The 18,905-nt window shown below is 38.7% G+C and overlaps 1 protein-coding gene across 2 annotated transcripts in view; it reads right to left on the minus strand.

The window, feature by feature from the left end:
* aff2 (AF4/FMR2 family, member 2) overlaps positions 1 to 18,905 on the minus strand; it is a 199,190-nt gene that overhangs the window by 11,322 nt on the left and 168,963 nt on the right. Inside the window, exons 16-21 of one of the 2 annotated variants that reach the window (XM_084718806.1) lie at positions 12,977 to 14,050; positions 12,129 to 12,244; positions 7,165 to 7,402; positions 5,214 to 5,347; positions 2,119 to 2,182; positions 1,295 to 1,431 (exon numbers count right to left, since the gene is read on the minus strand). In XM_084718806.1, the coding sequence (XP_084574932.1) occupies positions 1,295 to 1,431; positions 2,119 to 2,182; positions 5,214 to 5,347; positions 7,165 to 7,402; positions 12,129 to 12,244; positions 12,977 to 14,050 (1,763 nt within the window). Of the gene's footprint in view, positions 1 to 1,294; positions 1,432 to 2,118; positions 2,183 to 5,213; positions 5,348 to 7,164; positions 7,406 to 12,128; positions 12,245 to 12,976; positions 14,051 to 18,905 lie in introns of both variants that reach the window. The other variant, XM_084718804.1, reaches the window with a different exon arrangement.

Consider the following 18,905-nt stretch of genomic DNA (forward strand, 5'->3'; position numbering starts at 1 on the left):
ACTCAAGTAAAATTTTGACTGAACTTTCACTTGTAGTTGAGTAATATTTGACCAGGAGTATCTATACTTTGATTCAAATATTGGGGTTGAGTACTGCCTGCTTGTGCACCAACTACTTAACTAAAAGAGGGTTATGCTATCAGAGGAAATGGGGGACGCTGAAGGTGCTACTGCATCATTATAAACAAGACATTATACTTTCTCCAGTGATCCTATCAGCCAGAGCTCTGATGACAGGGAGCTGAGCTCAGTCCAGCCATTAGCATGAGTCTGCAGTCCACAGCATTATCATTTATCACTGCTTCGCTGATCATCAATCACCGCTGTTCTGAATATTATTCATTTCCATTGAATGTTTCCTTCAGAAGTAGTGAGATGATTATAGTTATTTCTTATCATTATTATAGACCATCTCTCAGAGGTTTCACGTCTGTGTACAGTTCAGTGTAGCAACTCTGAAAAATCTGTTCAGCTCTGCTTTCTGTTTTACTGTTACCATAGAGATATAAAATATTTAGTAGGCCACACATCTTTATACACTCACCACCCCAAACGTTGATGGCCTTCGGTTGTACTGGAGTTGATTTATAGAGTAACATGGCTGTCATGGGCTACATTTTCTTTCTAATAATATTTGAAGCTTTTATTTATTCTTTCTTCCTTCCTTTCCTTCTTTCTTTCTTTTTTATTGGTGCAAAACAACACTATAGTGATTTTACAGAACAATGGTTGAGACGGAGACAAAATACACTAGAGTGGACAAATTCTTGAATTAATAATAAATAATGCTGAAAAATGATTGTCATTTTTGGGGTATCTTATAGTATGTGTGTACTGACTGATAAGAGTAATAAAAAAAACAAGAAACAAAAAACACCTACACATGCATTAAAGCGATAGTTCAACACTCCTACACCTGCAAGAGTATTATTGTTATTGCTGGCGATCAGTATGGGGTGTTCATATTTCAGTGGCGGTTCAACCGTTGACAGGTCTCTTAGCAGACTGGGCTAGATTTTCTTAAGTCTGAAAACGGAGCCAAGACGAGCAGCAGGTAGTTTTCTAGTTTTCTCTCAGACCTCTTGAATAACATTATGCTTAAAAGTTATTATGGAACTTTTGCTCAGTTATGGTAAAAATGAACTGATCACCTCTGCTTTAGTATAATTTGGATCATTCTACAAAAACATTAAGAATAAAATTGTAAAATGAAGTCTTTAGAAAATCCTGTTATCCTTGTTTCAGTTCTTCACTTCACTATCACTGTTACATCACTTGTCCATCTATACAGTACCTGATGAGCTCGACAGTCTCAGAGTACATGGTGTACGGTGATTTGGCCTCTAGTGGATCTCGCTCCATCGCATTTCCACACTCTATGAAGGAGAGGGCGCCGTCTGCGTAGTTCACCGCTTTACCAAATTTATCCATCTACACAAAAGAGGGGAGGACAGAAAAAAAAAACAGACAGATGAGCGACAGAGAAAGAGAAGAAATGCAGCAATGAGCCAAATGAAAAGTAACAAAGGAGAGACAGAGAGAGCGAGGACGTGAATAAGACAGAGACAGAATAAGCAGTGTCTTAACAGCATTGTAGCAGACAGCCTTCTCTTTGAATAATCTCCTGCTAAGATGCAAATCCCCAGATAAATGTGAGGAAACAAGGCGCAAACGTAAGATAAATAACAAGTTAAATAAATCTCATTTCATTGTTCAGGGGGGGATCAGATAATTCTTTTGATATTGTATAATCTTGCAGACATCATCAGTCCTTGAATGCAATGTTCCCTTGGAGACAAATGGTGCAATAAATAACACAAATTATACAGTACAGTCCTCGATATGAAATAGATTTTCATTCTTCTGAGACTCGCTACACACACACACACACACACACACACACGTCACGAACGACACGTCTGAACAAGTGCACACATGATTACAGTCTAGACTGTAGGTGTTAACATTGTATGTTTTCAAATCATTTTGCTGCTATCTCTGTGTGTGTCTACCTGCTCTTTACCTCCTGTATGTGCTCAAGCATGGAGGTGTAAATGTGTGTGTAACCTGTTTGTGTTTCAGTGATTGCAGAAAGAGTTGTAGAGGATAACATCTTACCAAAGCATCAGCCTTGTGCTTCAGTCTCTTGGCCTCCTGCATGTAGTAGTCTGCACTGTGGACTCTGAAAGAATAAGAGAGAATAAATGGCATGTTTGCACTGACACATTGTTTAATAAACACTAAAAAAAAAAAAGCTGCATGTAAGAGTGATTTACATAATCACTGGCTGCAGCTAGCTTGCAGTGAGTTATGTACAGTAGCCTACTTTGGTACACATACCTCAGGCTTAGTGTAACCTTAGTATAACAACAAAACATGTTGTTTCATGAATAATACAGGAGCCCTCTGGGACAAATAAGTAACGAGATGCATCATCTTTCTAGGTTTCAACACAACTGGACCAGCAGCGAGGGAGTTATGGACATCTCCTGCAGCTACGCTCAGAGGTGGCAAAAGAACATGCATTCTGTACTCAAGTAGAAGTACAGATACTTGGGTAAAAAAAGACTCTGGTAAAAGGAGAAGTACTGATTCAAAAAGTGAAAAAGTACCGGCGGTTTCTATGCAAAGTTAAATGGACTTTTCGTCTTGATTCATTATTTTTGTCTTATTACCTCTTTTACATAGTTTTTGGTGTTGTTCCTTCTTTTTTGCCCAGTTACATCTTTACGTTGTTTTTTGTACTGTTACATCTTTTTTGTCTTGTTAGAGATTTTTGTCTAAGTATGGCTTTTTTGTTTCTTCCATTGTTTTCGTCTTTTTTTCTTTTTTTTTTTTTTACATCTGTTGTGTGTGATATGGGCTGATGGATACACCAAGTATTAAGAATCATCTTTTCTATTTGATATTGTCTCATCCATTTAGGTTAAAATCAGTCTTGATGTATGGAAGGCAGCGCACAATGATGCAAAATGAAAATAAACAATAATTCACCTCAAATACATTAAAGTTAAAGAAGTGAGCCTGTTTTGAAAATCCAAGGAGTAGAAAGTCCAAATTTGTGTCAAAATGTAGGGAGTAAAAGTAACAAGTTGCCAGAAAAATAAATAATCCAGTAAAGTACAGATACCTGTACTTAAGTACAGTAATAAAGTATTTTAACTCAGTGACTTCCCACCTCTGTCTACAATTCATAGGACACCATTCAGCCTGTGTGTGTGCTGTTTTAAAACATCCCATATACAGCATGAAAAGGTATCATCCCTCAAATTAGATGAGCCAAAATGAGAAGTTGTGTTAAAACCTCTGGAAATTTGGCTTAAAAGTTGATATCAAAATGTCTTATTAAGCATCCACAAAAATCTGAATGCAAATGTGTTTCTAAATGTTAGAAAACCTGGTGAACAAATCAGCTCAGATTGTTAGAACGTTAGTTTGGATCAGAACTAATGTTATTTGTAGAAATGAGAAGTGTTTTTGTCAGAGGAGTCTGGATTGATAAAACGGTCTCAATTCCAGTTCTTGTTTGGTGGGAAAACTGATGTGGATTTTTAACTATTGGGTTGTGAAATTAATTGCAGAATTTTCATAATAAATACCTGAAAAGTGCAGAAAAACTTAAATGACAGTATTTACTATATATACTTTTTAGATGCTTACTAACATGTCCATAAGACCCTATGGTGACCAGATCCCAGCAAACCAAGTGTGGGACAGAGACAGAATATGTTTGTGTGGGACAATGTAGGACACATTACCAATACTGAGGTAGACTAAAATTTTAAAATAAAAAATAACATTTCTACTCTGCCCCTTAACTCATAACATCTCTATGCTTTGCCCTCTGGCTGATTCAGCAGCAGACAATAGACAATAGAGAAGAGGCTTCCCAGTCTTTGTTGGAGCTGCATTTCCTTTTCTCTGTAGCAGTTTCCATAATTTTCTGCCTAATCTGGACAGCCAGTGACTTTGTAGTGACTCGCATTTTCCCCGTTGACCGTGGCGCAGCGAAGACAGTGACAGGTTAACCTGCACTTGACCCACATGTACACAGTTTGATTGACATCAAACACAGCCCCATGATGACAGCCTTCACTGCTTTCTTCACAGCCATTAGATAAAAGCCAGGTTTTAGAAAAGCAACAGTCCTGCAGTTGTTAGACTTTTGAAAACTAGAGCCAGTCAAAACGAGGGACATTGTCTCAGTATGTGCTGTGCTTCTAGCTAAAAACAAGCTAGCAGGTTATTGTGGATTTCGGTTTTCAGTGGCTTTAAGACACACATGAGAATGAATGAGAGGTCCAAGTTGACCCCACTGAATATTATTAAGGCCGGGTTGCATCAAATGTTATGTTGTCGGGTCACTTTCAGATTGTGTCTCTTAGCTTAAATAAATTCATGCACGTCTTGTTTTCTTCGTTTAAATTAAAGGAGAAATTTGTAATACATTTACTGTAATACATCATAAAATCACCATGATATGCCATGTCAGAGAATCAGGAAACATGCTAAGGTGAAAAATGAGCTTCTCTGACAAGAATGGTTCATTTAGGGGTCTATTACAAATAAGGTCCACAACTTTAGACTCATAACTACCTCTAGAATACATGACTCTACGTTTAAATCAGCGGAGGACGTAGTAGGAGTGTAGTACTCTCTGCCAGAAACAGAAGTTTTTAAGTGTTTATATTAGAAAAGCAGTGCTGCACACTAAAACAATTTCCCTTTGTGCCATAGTGCAATCTATCTGTCAAATCCAGCCTGGCAGGCCTTAATGCAGAATGCAGTGTTTACTGTAATTATACTTGAATAAAGAGAACTCTCTGAGAAATCCCCGCTCTGTCTCACATTCAGGAATTACTTGTCTCAGCTAAGAGAGGAGACTCGTAAATAATATGAATCGATTGATGAAGAAATGTTTCTACAAGACACACTTGCATGTGAAGAGGAAAGTGTCTCCTGCTGAAGGAAATGGGGGGGAAATTACTGACAAAAGAATCGAGGGAGTTGTTCAGTTCAGTCTGCAGGCTCTGATGAACAACAGTAATGATTAGAATAAAAACATGCTGTATCTATAAATCATGCCGCTGAACAGACAGGAGATCAGGCATCATCAGTGTGTCAGTATTAATCTGATGATGATTTATCAATATTAAAACACTGACATAAAGTATGTGCGCATGTTGGCGTGGCGTAGCTGCATTTCTACATACGTGTCGCTAAATGACAGCCTCGGCCTGCGAGGTTCGGCAGGTTCCGTCGCCGGTTCCGACCACACCTCCGAGTCTGACTGTCCGTTGGCATGGTAACCCTCTCCACTGGGCTTCTCGCCGTGGGGATCCATATCCTGTAGAAGAGAGGGCATTAAATCCATGGTTATAATAGTATTAATTAGAATTACAGTGTGTGGCTTTCATCAACCAGCTACTTAAGTTTTATTGTTGGCTTCTTATTCACAGTGATGGATTCTTTTCACTGGCAGCTGAATTAGCAGTCTGCTGTCACCGCTGTGAGTCAGGCTTGAAAGAATGAGTCAATCATAAACTTTCTTTAAATGTATTAATATTATAAATACTAACTTCTACATTTAAGTAATTTACTGTGAGCTGTTGTTTATTTAATGTATTGCTTTATGTATGCAGCAAAGCTATGGAGGACCACAAGGGAACAGTAATAAAGCATTTCATTAATTAATAACTAATTGCAAATAAAAAAAATATGCAATTGGAAATGTGTTTAAAAATGTATGTTTTAATCTAGAAATAAATTCCAAAATAACTCATTGCTTGATATTTCAATGGGCAATAAAAAGGAATTATGAAAATTATTCACAAATTAAATATTATTCTATAAAATCAACAGTTCAAATTAAAAGAGGATTTACAAAAACAACATAAAATAGTCCATAAATACATTATTTAAGTAGAACAGTTCACTCAGTAGAGTGCAGACTTCTGCCGGAAAACAATATTTGAATGCTTTGTAATCACCAACATTTTGATCAGTAAATGTCATTTAATTACATATTTTTTTTGGTCAGTAATTATAATAGATTACAAAGACATTTATTTTGTAATTTTGTTACACTGAAGTAGTTACTCTACACCAGTGCTAATATCTTATTTCCTATTAGACATTTGTGTGAAATTTTATCAGAATTAGCAAATTAATTCTCGAGTAAAGGCTAAAAACATGTTTTGTGAGGTCACAGTGACCTTTGAACACCAAAATTTAATCAGTTCATTCCTGAGTTAAAGTGGACGTTTGTGCCAAGTTTGAAGAAATTCCCTCAAGGTGTTCTTGAGATATTACGTTCACGAGAATGACCTGAAAACGTAAATCCTGTGGCCACGGTTGTCGCTGGCGTGGAGCCATTAAAAAGTTTTTGTTTTTTTAAAGTTTTCCTTCAGCATACAGACACGGAGGAGCACAAAAAAATTAGGCTAATGAATCTGGTAGTATGAGAGATTAGCTGCTTAGCTCCAGGTCCACTGATCACATATGCACACACGAGCAAGCAATCGCATGATCCCCTCCAGGTTTACATCTGGCAAAGATAAAAATACATTAATGAATTTATAAATAAATAATGTAATTTAAATGTGTATTCGAAAATTCGAAAATGCAGTTCAAAACAAGAACTAATTAATTATTTTTTAGTGTAGTATTTCTATCTTTTGATTAATTAACTAATGCCTATTTTTATTGTACAATCAGTTATTAATTAATGAATTAATTAAATGCTTTATTACTACACGTGTGGGCCTCCATACAAAGCATTATTTTAGTCACTTTGGCTCCTGAAGATCAAAATCACAGATTACAGGTATCAAACACGACTCACATCATTGGAGGTTTGTCTCACGCTGCAGAGTTATACGTTTTTAAAATGGCGTGCCATTATCTAAGGAGATATTTCTGGAACAGTGTCAGGTGAGAAGAAAATGCCCGGAGCTTGCTATCACTCAAACATAGTGTGTACCAAAGTGTGGACAACGAAGCACCAGAGCCAATAACCTACATGGGAAACATGAATTATTTTCATGTCCAAGTTATCATCATTTAGAGTGCGAGCCGTCCTCTCTTTTAAAAAAACTTTTATGTATTTTTTGAATAAGAACATATTTGCTTTTGACATGTAACAGCACTCTTTACTTCACTTACACTGCCATTTCTCGCATGTGACAACACCTTGCCTTCGCCTCTCCTGTGTCTGTGTGAGGAAGAGGAGGTGGAGGTGGAGGAGGTGGAGCAGGGCAGCATCCCAGCGGCGCCGCCCTCCTGGCCGAGAGAGGAACTGCCGCCGCAGGCTCGTTTCTGAGGGGGATCGTTAGGGAGGGGGGACAGGAGCGGTGGGAGCAGCTTCTCGTCGCGCCGTCGAGACTGCTTCCTGTTGAGAGAGCTGCTGAACACACACACACACACACACACACACACACACACACACACAAAGGAACACAAACAACAAATCAGTGTGATCATTCATTCATTTAGCGTAACTGAATATGATCTTTTCACTGTATGTTTATTTAGGATATGAGCTCTAATTAGTCTGCTTACTTGTACTTACTGCTAAAGTGTGATCCACGTTTTTGTTTCAATTAACACCTACTGATGCTTAGTAGCTTGTGAAGATGTGAGGAGTTAAGTAGCGCAGCAATTCTCTTGTTTTTTTGTCAGCAGTTGTTGTATTTAAGGTTGAAATACGGAAAAAGAAACATGATTTTTCCAGTTTAAAATGTGGTGCATTAAGAGTTTCCCAAAGCAAAGAATAACAAATAACAATAAAGGCAACAATAAAAGGGAAATAATCATAACTACAGGGCCTAAACATTTTAGTCTAGCTGCAAATGGCTGGTAAACTGAAAAAAATTAGTGGCCAAAATGTTTTTTAAGCGGCCATAAAAACGAGTACTTGTGACAAATGCTGTAGGTCATTGTATTGGCTGTAATAAAAAAGCCAATAATAATAATAATAACTTTTTTTTTTTATGTAGCACCTTTAAAAATAGAGTTTACACAGTGCTTTGACAGACAAAGCAAAAGAGCAGGATATCCAGCAAGTAATACAACAGAAAGCCAACAGGATGAGGGCAAACAGAAGTAAGACAAAGTCAGTATAAATAAATAAAACGGATGAAATGGATAATAAGACGGCATCATGTAACGTCAATATAAATAAATACAGAAAATAAATATACATATAAAAATATATCTAAAAGATCTCTCTTCTCTGAAAAGTACTACTTCTCACCACTGGTACCGCTAATCAAGCCTGGTCGCCCAGCTAGATGAAATACATAACTGTAGCCACAGTTGACAGTGACTATCAATCAAAGAATTGCAATAAATATCGACGCCATACGGTGGTCAATCAACTTATGTGCTGTAGTGGTGAGAGTCTGTAGGAAAGTAGGCCTATTTCAGCAACCAGCCATCTCATTTATCTCCTTTATTTTATTTGCAACTATGGATTTTTACTGCCATTTGGTGAGTGACGGGTGCTAATTTTGGACCCTGCATGTTGCGGCTCATTCAACATTGTCAGAAGACTGCAAAATCTCTTACAACCACTAATGCCGAACCCACTGTAACCTCAACATACCTCCTCATCATAGACAGATAAATGTGCCATAAACCCGCAAATACCAAAAAATATACATACTACAATATACCATACTATAATTTTGAATTCATATTGTTACTACCTCTGTCCTTTACGGTGCTACACTTTGCCTCTCAGCAGAACTACAGTGGTGCTTTGAGGATTCTGCCGCAATAAAATTTTACATGTTTCGGTGTTTTGGGAAATTACTGCACTTAACAGCTCAAGTGGTTTTAGAATTTTGTGCAAAAATAGACTTCTTCTACTTGTAGTCTATAACCTCTACTTTTTACACAAGTGGATCTACAGAAAACATATACTCAATCTTTGTGATTTATTTCAGCCTGAACCCACTGAGCACATGCAAAAAAATAAGAATATTCAATACCAAAGGTAACAATCTGTGTATATCTGTGGCTAAGCAGTGTGCTTTTTTCTACTGTGAATCCTGTAAAGAGATTTGGGGATGTCAGAAGTTCTGGAATAAAGTCTAATTTCAGCATGGTATTCTTTTACGCGAGTGCTTAGTATTGCAGACCAGGTGTCAGGGTCCTGAAGTCCTGCTGCTGGCTGTTTTATTAAAGAGCTGGCCTTCCTCTATCTTTCAGCCTATCACACTCCCACATTCTCAAAGCTGCCTGGCTCTCGTATCCTTCTAACCAAACTCTAACTCTACCTGGACCCCCTTGAACTGGACTTTCTCAGAATTACTTTCTGGGACTTAAACATTAAACGTAAAATGTAAATTTTGCTGCCGGGGGTCTCTCTCACATTAAAACAAAAGACGTAGTTCGACGATGTCCCGAAGTAGTGTGGGATCACGGGAGTTGTTTTCTTCACTTTTAAACAACCACCACAGCTGATGAAAATCTGTCCGACATGACTCAGGCAGAACTCATGCTCATGGAGGAGGAGGTAATATTAAAGTTTTACTCAAAAAGTTTTATATTTTTTCACGTTTGCCACCTTTCTTCTGTACTCACTTTCACTGAAGTTATAGCAACTGTAACGCACTGTTATTTTGACATTTTAATGTAGAAATGTTAAATATTATATCTTTACTCAACTAAGATCATCCTATTAGACTGTATACTGTTATTGTTACTACTTTCTGCTCATTTGTCCATCTTTGGCTCCTTTTGCACATCCAGCATCTAAAGAGAGGATCTCTCTTTGAATTACAAAAAAATTAAGTATATTTCCTATAAGCTAGACTAATAATTTCTAACCAGCTTGTTGCGACTTCATTTGCAGTAGCTGAGTAATATTTTCCTTCTAAAATTGTTGTAATTCTGCTTCCCTGCTACAGCATCAATGATTATTCCCTCAGCTGCCTTATTGCAGCTCTTGTGACTCATATTGTTTGCAACACAACAGATAATATTTTTATGTTTTTCCTCTGCCTGGAAACTCTGGGGGTTTGATGCAGCGAGAAAAGTTGCTGAGCTCGCAGAACAACGCCCCGAGCCCCGACATTAGTGATAATACACAAAACCAGGGAGACAAAGACTAATTAGCTGCTGTAGTGTGTGTGTGTGTGTGTGTGTGCGTGTGCGCGCATGTGGCTGTGTACAGCATAATTGATGTGTGCATGACTATGCTAATTTGCATGCATTTGTGTGTGTCTGTCCTTAAGTGGATGCTGGTGTGTGTGTGTGTGCAGGAGACCATGTGAGAGCTCTCATACTTCTTTTAAAGGCATAATAAGTCAAGAAATTTACAGCCTCACAGCACAAAATGACAACAGTATATCTGCCAAATATTCATCTGTTATACATTTGCAATGACTCAACAGTTACTTGGCCAGGTGGGAAGAGATTTTTGGCTTCTAAAGTCCGATTGGAATTTTATTTTATTTTTTTTTAACATATCTGCTCAGTGAATCACTTATCTTCTTCTTTGCAAAAAAGAAGAAAATTTAGAGTCATGTCAACTTCCTTTATGAAGCAACAAATCATAACAGACTAGACTGTATTATTTATAATCTTATTTACAGAGACCCACCAAGTGCCACCAACAGCCAACACTGAGGTGACGGAGTCAAGGAAAAACTTTTATCTTTTTATCTTCTAGATTTTTTGATTTGTATTCCCTCAAGACATTCTTGAGATGTTGCATTAACAAGAATGGTACGTACATATTAACAGACTGGCAATCCAAAAACATACATGAAATATATATACATTTAAAAAAAAAACCATATTATTATGATTATTTGTTTTTGTTGTTGCAAAAAACCATGATTTTTGTGATTATAGTCAGAACTTGACCCTAAAAGACACTGGCAAGAGGACAAAGGTAACAAAACTTCCCTGGGGTAAAAACTCGATCACTAATACATCATTTCTAATTGTCTATTGTCAAAATGTGACCTCACTAATTAAAACAGAATGATAACAGTAACTGTCAAGAGTCACAGGTTAGAAACTGCTGAATGAGTCTGAGTAGGATGATCACATCATCCACTTTACAGCTTCCATAAAAAGCCTCTTGGATGATGAAGAGACACTGAGACGTCTGCCGTGCCGTGTCATGGGTTCAAGTCCAGGTCACCTCCTCTCTCACTCCCACCTCTGCTTGCTGTGTACTCTTTGATAACGCTGAGATGCTATAAAAATACTTCCTCTGTAGCTGTCGGGTTGAGGCTTATTTATAGCGACAGCCAGCTTAGTCTGTTTTTAATAATTCACACGGAAAGCTGAAATTCACAATTTGTCACTCCTGTGTCACAGTGTGAATTGAACTCGCCTCTCCGATGACTTCAACACCACATTAAAAATTTTAAGCCCTCCTAAAAATAAAAGTGTCTGTCCCATTCACGGGAGGATGTGGTGTTAGGTCAGAGTGTGAGGCGAAGAATGAACCTTTTCCAGTTTAAGTTCTCATGTTACGTCATGTCGTGCAGTCATTTATATTCCTAAGAAGGGTACTTTAAATCGTCAGTCAATAAAAATGAATAGCTGTCCTCCCTATTCACTAACATGGTTTGGAGACACTCACTGACATCACTGAAGCAATACAAGAAAGACAGTAAGAAAAAGACGTTTCTATTACATGGCTCAAATCTCACTCTCTACATCCTCGTCTTTGTGACCAAAGATGGGAAGTCACTAAGTACAAATACTTTGTTACTGTACTTTACTTGAGTACTTATTTCTGTTTTCTCTACTTTCTACTTCTTACATTGGCAAAACAGTCTTGACAAAAAGACAAAACAAGACAAAAAGTTATGTAACAAGATGAAAGAGATGTAGCAAGATGAAAAATGTAGTACAAGATTCAACAAGACAAAAAGACAGCTAGAAAAAAACTGTAAAATACATGACAAGACAAAACGTAGGGGACTTGACATAACATGATGAAAATGTTGTAGAAGATGTAACAAGACAGAAAAGATGTAACAAAATGGAAAATGACGTAACAAGAAGAAAATGATGCAAGAGAAACAGGACAGAAATTTATGTAATGGGACGAAAAAGCACAAAAAATGATGTACAAGAGGTAAAAGTATGTAAATACTCACTCTGTGGAGCTGTTCTTGTGGTTGTGTATTGGAGAGATGCATGGTGGGAGGAGCTGACAGTCTTTGTCCAATCGCAGCTTCTTATTGCCGTTGACTGATGCCTCACCGTGGTCCGACTGGAATACAGAACAGAGAAAACGAGCTATATCTAAGTACAGTATGTATACATTAGAGAGAGAAAGAGAGAGTTTGGAGTATACAAGGGAAAAGGGAATGGTTTTGGACTTAAAAGGACACTTCACCTTAAAATTAAAAAAACATATTTTTCCAAATTGTTCACCTGTAGTGCTCTTTTTCCATCTAGATTCTTTTGGTGTGAGTTGCAGAGTTTTGGAGATATGGGCTGTAGACATGTCTGCCTTCTCTCCAAATACATTCACACATGACCTGGTTACTCAAGATAACCCACAGACCTTGTTGGGAGCAGTTTAATATAGCAACTGCTTTTTTTCCACCAAACTACACCTGCCAACCGTATCACCAGCCAGCTAGCTCGGTGGCGCTAATATTACAGCTCAGCCAAGGAGGTAGGGGTGGACTCCTTGAATCCTTAAACAAATAAGTCATAAAAATAAACTTTTATTTATGGTGGAGTGAGGAGTGTGGATTGATGAGTGTCACGGCTTCAGGAAAGAAGCTGCTCGGTTGTCTGGTGGTGCTGCAGTGGATACTTCTGTATCTCTTGCCAGATGGCAGCAGGGTGAACAGGCTATGGTTGGGGTGGGTATTGTCTTATAGTATACACCAAACTCACACCAAAACAATCTAGATGGATAAAGAGCAAGAACTGTCCCTTTAAATCCCTAGTATGTATGTGAAGAGAATTTCAATAAAAAATGTAAAAACACCTTATGTTTCCTTTTGCTCTTGCTGGTGTGTTTCTCTGTTGGGGCCACGATGTTTGCAGCTGCCTGCCTCCTGTGTTTGCCTCCGTTCTCTCCTCTGTCCGTCCTCCCGGCCAGCCTGGGATTACTCTGCTCTTGCGCTGGGGGGTTATCCAGGACCCCCAGACCTTGGCACACCTTCTCTCTGTCCCTCCCCGTCGTCCTTTCCCTCTCCCCGAGCCCGAATCTGTCTCTGTCCTCTCGGTCCATCTGCCTCTCCCTCTCAGTTAATCTGTCTCTGTCACCTTGCCTCTCTCTGTCCTGCGCTAATCGCTCGTTTTCGTCTTCCTGTTTCTCCCCTTTGGGTAACTTCTGCCTGTCTCTCAGTCCTGGCCACTCTCTCTCTTCCTGCTTCTGTCTTTCTCTTTCCGTCACCCCTATTCTCTCTCTTTCACTCGGCCTTTCTCTGTCTCTCCCTTCACTCCCGTCCCTTTCAGTGATTCCCACCCTGGATCTTTCCCCCAAACCCTGGCCAGGCACCCTGCTGAGCAAACTCAGGTCAATTTTCACCCATAAACTCTGGATCTCTTGGTATTCCCTTAGGGGGGAGAGAGGAACTTCGTGTCCCATGTTGGAAGGCGGCGACATGGACTCCAGGTCTTTGCACTGTCCTCCTAACCCTCCGGGATCGGGGACAGAAGTGCCAAACGAACCACTTATGTTGCTAATGCCAAGGGAGTTACAGCTACTACTGCTGCCATTACTACCACTGCTGATGCTACCATTACTACTGCTGCTACCATTAGTGGTCACATTGCTACCATCTTTGACTCGAAGTCCCTTCCCTCCAAATGTTCCCAGACTGCCCATACTGCCAACCGAGGCAAGGCATGGGAGGAGAGGTGTGTGTATGTGTGTGTTGGACAGAGTCTGTGTGTTAATCGCCGAGCGTGTCGTCTGAGGTGGCAGTGCGGGGATTTTGATGGCTTCCTCTGAGTCCGACTGGCATTCAGAAGAGGAGGAGGAGGAATCTGTTTCGATGAATTCTCGGGACTTGGGTGTGATTCTGGTGTTTGGACCTCTGTGTTTCCTCTTGTCCTGTTTTGAAGAGAAAAGGGAGACGGCTTTATGTTAATCAGTAATACTACCAATAATTATGGCAGATGCTATTAGCACCCAGATGCCAGTCACCAACAATGCTGTTTAAAGTTTTGGTGCCTAAACCTTACCAAGTAAAAAGTGATTCTTTATCCCAAATCATTCAATGTCCACTAAAAGTATTTCCTCGCTGATGGAAGCAATGTTATTCTGCCTTAATTGCTCCTTTTCTTAAAGCTGTAACATATTTCTGACTTTCAGCGACCTCTCATACCTGCAAATGTTCAAAGTACAGCATCGTGTCACACCAAGACTTTTTCTACTATTCTCTCTGCCGCCATTTGCTCCAGCGATTAAATTTAATTACTTGATTGTCCCAAGTAGGTGATTTGTGCTGCAGCAAGCATAAAAACACATAGCAAACAATAGAAAAATAAAGCAGTTTTGGTACCTAAACCTGACCAAGTAGATTTGGTTCTTAGACCTAACAAAGAAATTGTGATTCCTAAACCCAACCAAATACTTTCGGTGCCTAAACCCAACCAAGGAGTCTTGGTTCCTCTACCTAACAAAGTAGTCTTGGTGCCTTAAGCTAACCAAACTGTGACTGAAGACTGAGCTCAGATCATAAAACTCAAACCCTGGTCCCCTAGGTGTTTTTTTTTTTAACCCATTCATCCACCATAACCTCCTCCCTGCACTGCCTTTGTTGCTCTTTATACCTAAACCAGGGAGCCAGGTGTAAATAGCCAAACAGCTTCTATGTGACATTTCTCACCCAGGTGCAAATAGATACTCTTAATAATTATTACAGAACACTGTGGATGCCAGTCTGGAAAATACACACGTGACTTGTAATCTTTACTACTACCATGTATGAATGAATCTGGTTTGTGTGCCAGCTGCCAATTCATTTTTAACTCCATGCAAAAATAACCTTTAGTTGACAGAAAGTATAATCGGCATCAGTAAAGCTTAAGATATACTGCAAATTACCACATATGATAATGTCATGCAAATGTGGCAGCACAGACTTGTTCTACTAATCTGTGAAGTGAAATGAGACCTGTTAGACTGTCTAATTGTGTATGCCAGTGTAATTCACTGCACACCAGTCACACAACTGAGCACAGGCATCCTGATGTTTGTCACATGCAAATGAAAAGACGCATTTCACATTTCTTATTTGGAATTCTTTCTCAGATGTAATGGCAGAGTTTCAAAAAAAAAAAGAAAGTGTGTCTTTATCACAAATCATTCAATGTCCACCAAAAGTGTTTCCTTGCTGATGGCAGCAGTGATAGTGAGCCTTGATTGCTGCATTGTCAACAGAAAGAGGGTTTTTTTCACATGCATGAGTCCTCTTCCTGGTGCAGTCTAGATGCCGAAAGACTGGGAAACCGAATGAGTGGCTCCTTTTCTAAAAGCTGCTGCACATTTCTGACTAATACTTTCAGTGACCTTTCAGTTCTGCAAACACTCAAAGTACGGGATCATGTCACAGTTCTGACGCAAAAGTCAAGTTTACGACTTCCACAGAAATCACACCAATACTTTCCCCTCTATTCTCTCTGGCTCTATTTGCTCCAGAGATTCAATTCAGCTTATTAATTTCCCCAAGTAGGCAGTTTGTGCTGCGTCAAGCAAAAAAAACACATAGCAAAACAGCAGTTGTCATAACTACATGCATAGGATGGGGTTACACCTATGTAAACTAAGCTGTTTAAGTCCCTCTGGAGCAGGCAAGAAGACCCCACAAGACCTATAAATAATAATTTAAATAACACAATAATCATTGAATATTGTCAACATCGCTTAGCAATATAATCATTCAATTTACCAATCAATAAAAACATGACTCATGAGCCAATAAATTCCAAACTTCGCAACTACACCAAAACTTCTCTCAAAGATGTGAATTTTTTAAAAAAACCCATCTCTAATATACAGATTTTGTGTTTCTATATATTTTCTAAAGGGCTCAGTAATTTCCTAAAAGGGACTATTTTCAGCTGCGGATTAATACACGTGGTGATCTAGTGAGTATTTACCGCAGTAGAGTTGAGTAAAAATAAACTACAGTGCCCATGTTCATGGTGATGACAGAACATGTCATCCAGTGCAACAGTGTGTGTTTTTATTTAACAATGGAGCTCAACTGCACAGAGGAAAATGTATCAGGATTTAGCTACACAGACAGTAATTGTTATGGATTCATCGTTGGGTTTCGTTTTTTTTTTTATGATTTGTTGACAATAAGAAAAATATAAAATATCACCCAGCCTTATCCTTGAAGTGAAAAACTGTCTTCTAGCTGTTTGTGCATCATCATCCTGACATTCGTCTTGTGTGAAGGATGTTTGTGAAGGATGTTTTTTTTTTTGTTTTTTTTTGTTTTTTGGGAATGTGTGCAGAGGGTGTGTGCCAACTAGCAGAAACATCCCGCTCCTGCTTGGTCTATTTTCTTGGTAGCTCTGCAGAGTTACACCTGCATCACTGACCTTTTGTATCCAATCAAAATTGTCCCTCTGATGCTGAACGCTTGATTTTAGACATGAAATGATCAATGACTGTGGTTTGAAAGAAAAGGAAGTGAATGGCAGCGCTGGGCGTTCAACATGAGAAAGCAAATTATGGAGGTAGATGAAAAAAATACCACTAATGTTTCCAGTCTTTAGCAAAACCCACTCACTTGGCACGCGTAAAGCGACAGTTTTCCCAAACTTTTGGAATCAGTCCAGTCCATGTTGCCATCTGCAAAATCCATTTTCAATAAACACCATGTTGGGTTTTATTGAAAAACGTCCCCCTCTAATAATGCTTATTTATCCTGCAGGCAAAAACTTTTCCTTTCTTTAGCAAAGGTCTTCAGCAGTGACACTAACATTATCTGTTCTGCCAGATGTTCTGCACAGCTACGGCTGGCAGCAGATCAGGTGTCATGACAGCACCCACAGCACAGGTTGCAGATGTTTTAGGTCAGGTTATTTTAGGATTTTTAGGTTGTCGACATCAGATTATGTCATACAACTCTTTTTGTAAATTATGTCAAATCACCTACAGAACTCAATAGTTCAACTTGAACTTTTTCAACGGTTCTGGTTCCAGAAGTTAATTTCCCATTTATTCCCTCTATCGACGTTTTACAAAATCCTTGTCTGAAGAGTTTTAAGCCTGGAATCACACCAACCAACCATGAGATGAATTGTGACGATAAATCATTTGATTCGGGGAAGAAAATATTGGAAAACAGAAAAAAGCAAAGGTTCAAGGCCTGCTGTGTGCGTAATTATTTTAAGTGGACGGTTCATCCCAAAATCAAAAACAGGTATTTTTCCTCCGGCTTGTAGGGCTATTTATCCATCTATATTGTTTTGTGTGTTTTTCTGTGGTGCTCAAACCATCAACAAAATACGTTTGAAAAACTTGACAGCAGCGTCTCTTTCTAACAGAAAATAAGCAATTCCTACATGACACTGCTCACAACAAGGTTTTGTGGATTATCTTGAGTAACTGGGTCTCAATATTTTTTGCAAAAAAAAAAAAAACGCCAGTTTTGAATTTTTCAAATATGTTTTTTGTCGTTTTGAGCACCACAGGACTGGTGGTTCTATTACATTAAAGAGAAGGCAGAAATCAATATCACCCTGCCCCTTTAAGAATGAAGGAACTACTTCGGCTACTGCTTGAAAATTGAACTTTTGTCATTACTGTAGTGTTTATGTTGATAACAGTTGTAATATGTTGTAATTTGTGTTGTGCGTGTATATAATTTATATTCATCATGGCAAACACATTATTAGTACGACTCATGCTTGCTAATGTTGGCTACCTAACTAGCTAGCCTGCTAGCGGAACCCAGCATTCACAGGTGCCATGGTAACAGCAAGCTCCACCAATCAGAAACATTACACTTTAGGATTGTGGGTAGTGTAGCACTTCTGCATGACCCTGTGAAAACAAGGTTGATATCACACCCACTCCTGGTTTCTACAGAAGAATTATGATTTACTGTTGAGCTCTTTTATATTCAATGAATATAGAATGACAGCCTCTGAGAATTAACCTAAAAAGCATTACATCAATATTCTGTGTAATTCTTTTTTAATCATGACTGATGAAGGCAAACACGTCGAATCAACTTTATTTTTTTGCTTAAATAATGTACCTTTAAACGTAAAGCCTTGAAGTGAAACAAGAGGAATCACTTTTTTCTCTTTTGTTTTGTTCTCCTGATCATTGTTGAAAAAAAAGAAAGAATAAAGACAGTTGATAAGAAGTAATTATGAATGTATTGTGGGAATGAAGCAAAGCGTGGAGCTGTGCGTGGCTGTCGGGCTGAATGAACCTCGCAGAGGCTGTGGAGGTGACAGATGTCAGGGTCAGACACGTCACTCTCAGGTCTCAGGTTGTGTAAGTCCTCGTCTTGGACTGTGACAGATAGTCTGAAGTTTGCAAGTTGCTGACGTCAAAATTCAGTTTTCATCGTCTCGGTATTATTGACGGCTGACTGTTCATTTGTCTCGGTGGATTTTTTTAAAGCAGAACGATGGAATAAAAACGGAGAGGAAATTTGATTTTCAAAGCAAACAGACATAATAACGCGAGGCAACGGTGGTTTAAACATCAACAAAGATCAGAAAATGGCACGTACTAAAATAAGTTCTGGAGTGCTGTGTGTGAACTGATGTTCACCTCTTTTGTTCTTCCATCTCTCTCGTACATCAGCCTTACTTCAGTGGACTGTTTCTAACTCAGGTTAGGTCAATATTTACAACAGTTTTTATGACTCTGGACTCTTCCTGAGCTTTTTAACAGCATCCAGTGGATTCCTTGGTGATGTCAGTATTATTTT

The sequence above is a fragment of the Lutjanus erythropterus genome, chromosome 5 (genome assembly GCF_056507025.1).
Source record: "Lutjanus erythropterus isolate fLutEry1 chromosome 5, fLutEry1.hap2, whole genome shotgun sequence".
NCBI lineage: Eukaryota > Metazoa > Chordata > Actinopteri > Lutjaniformes > Lutjanidae > Lutjanus > Lutjanus erythropterus.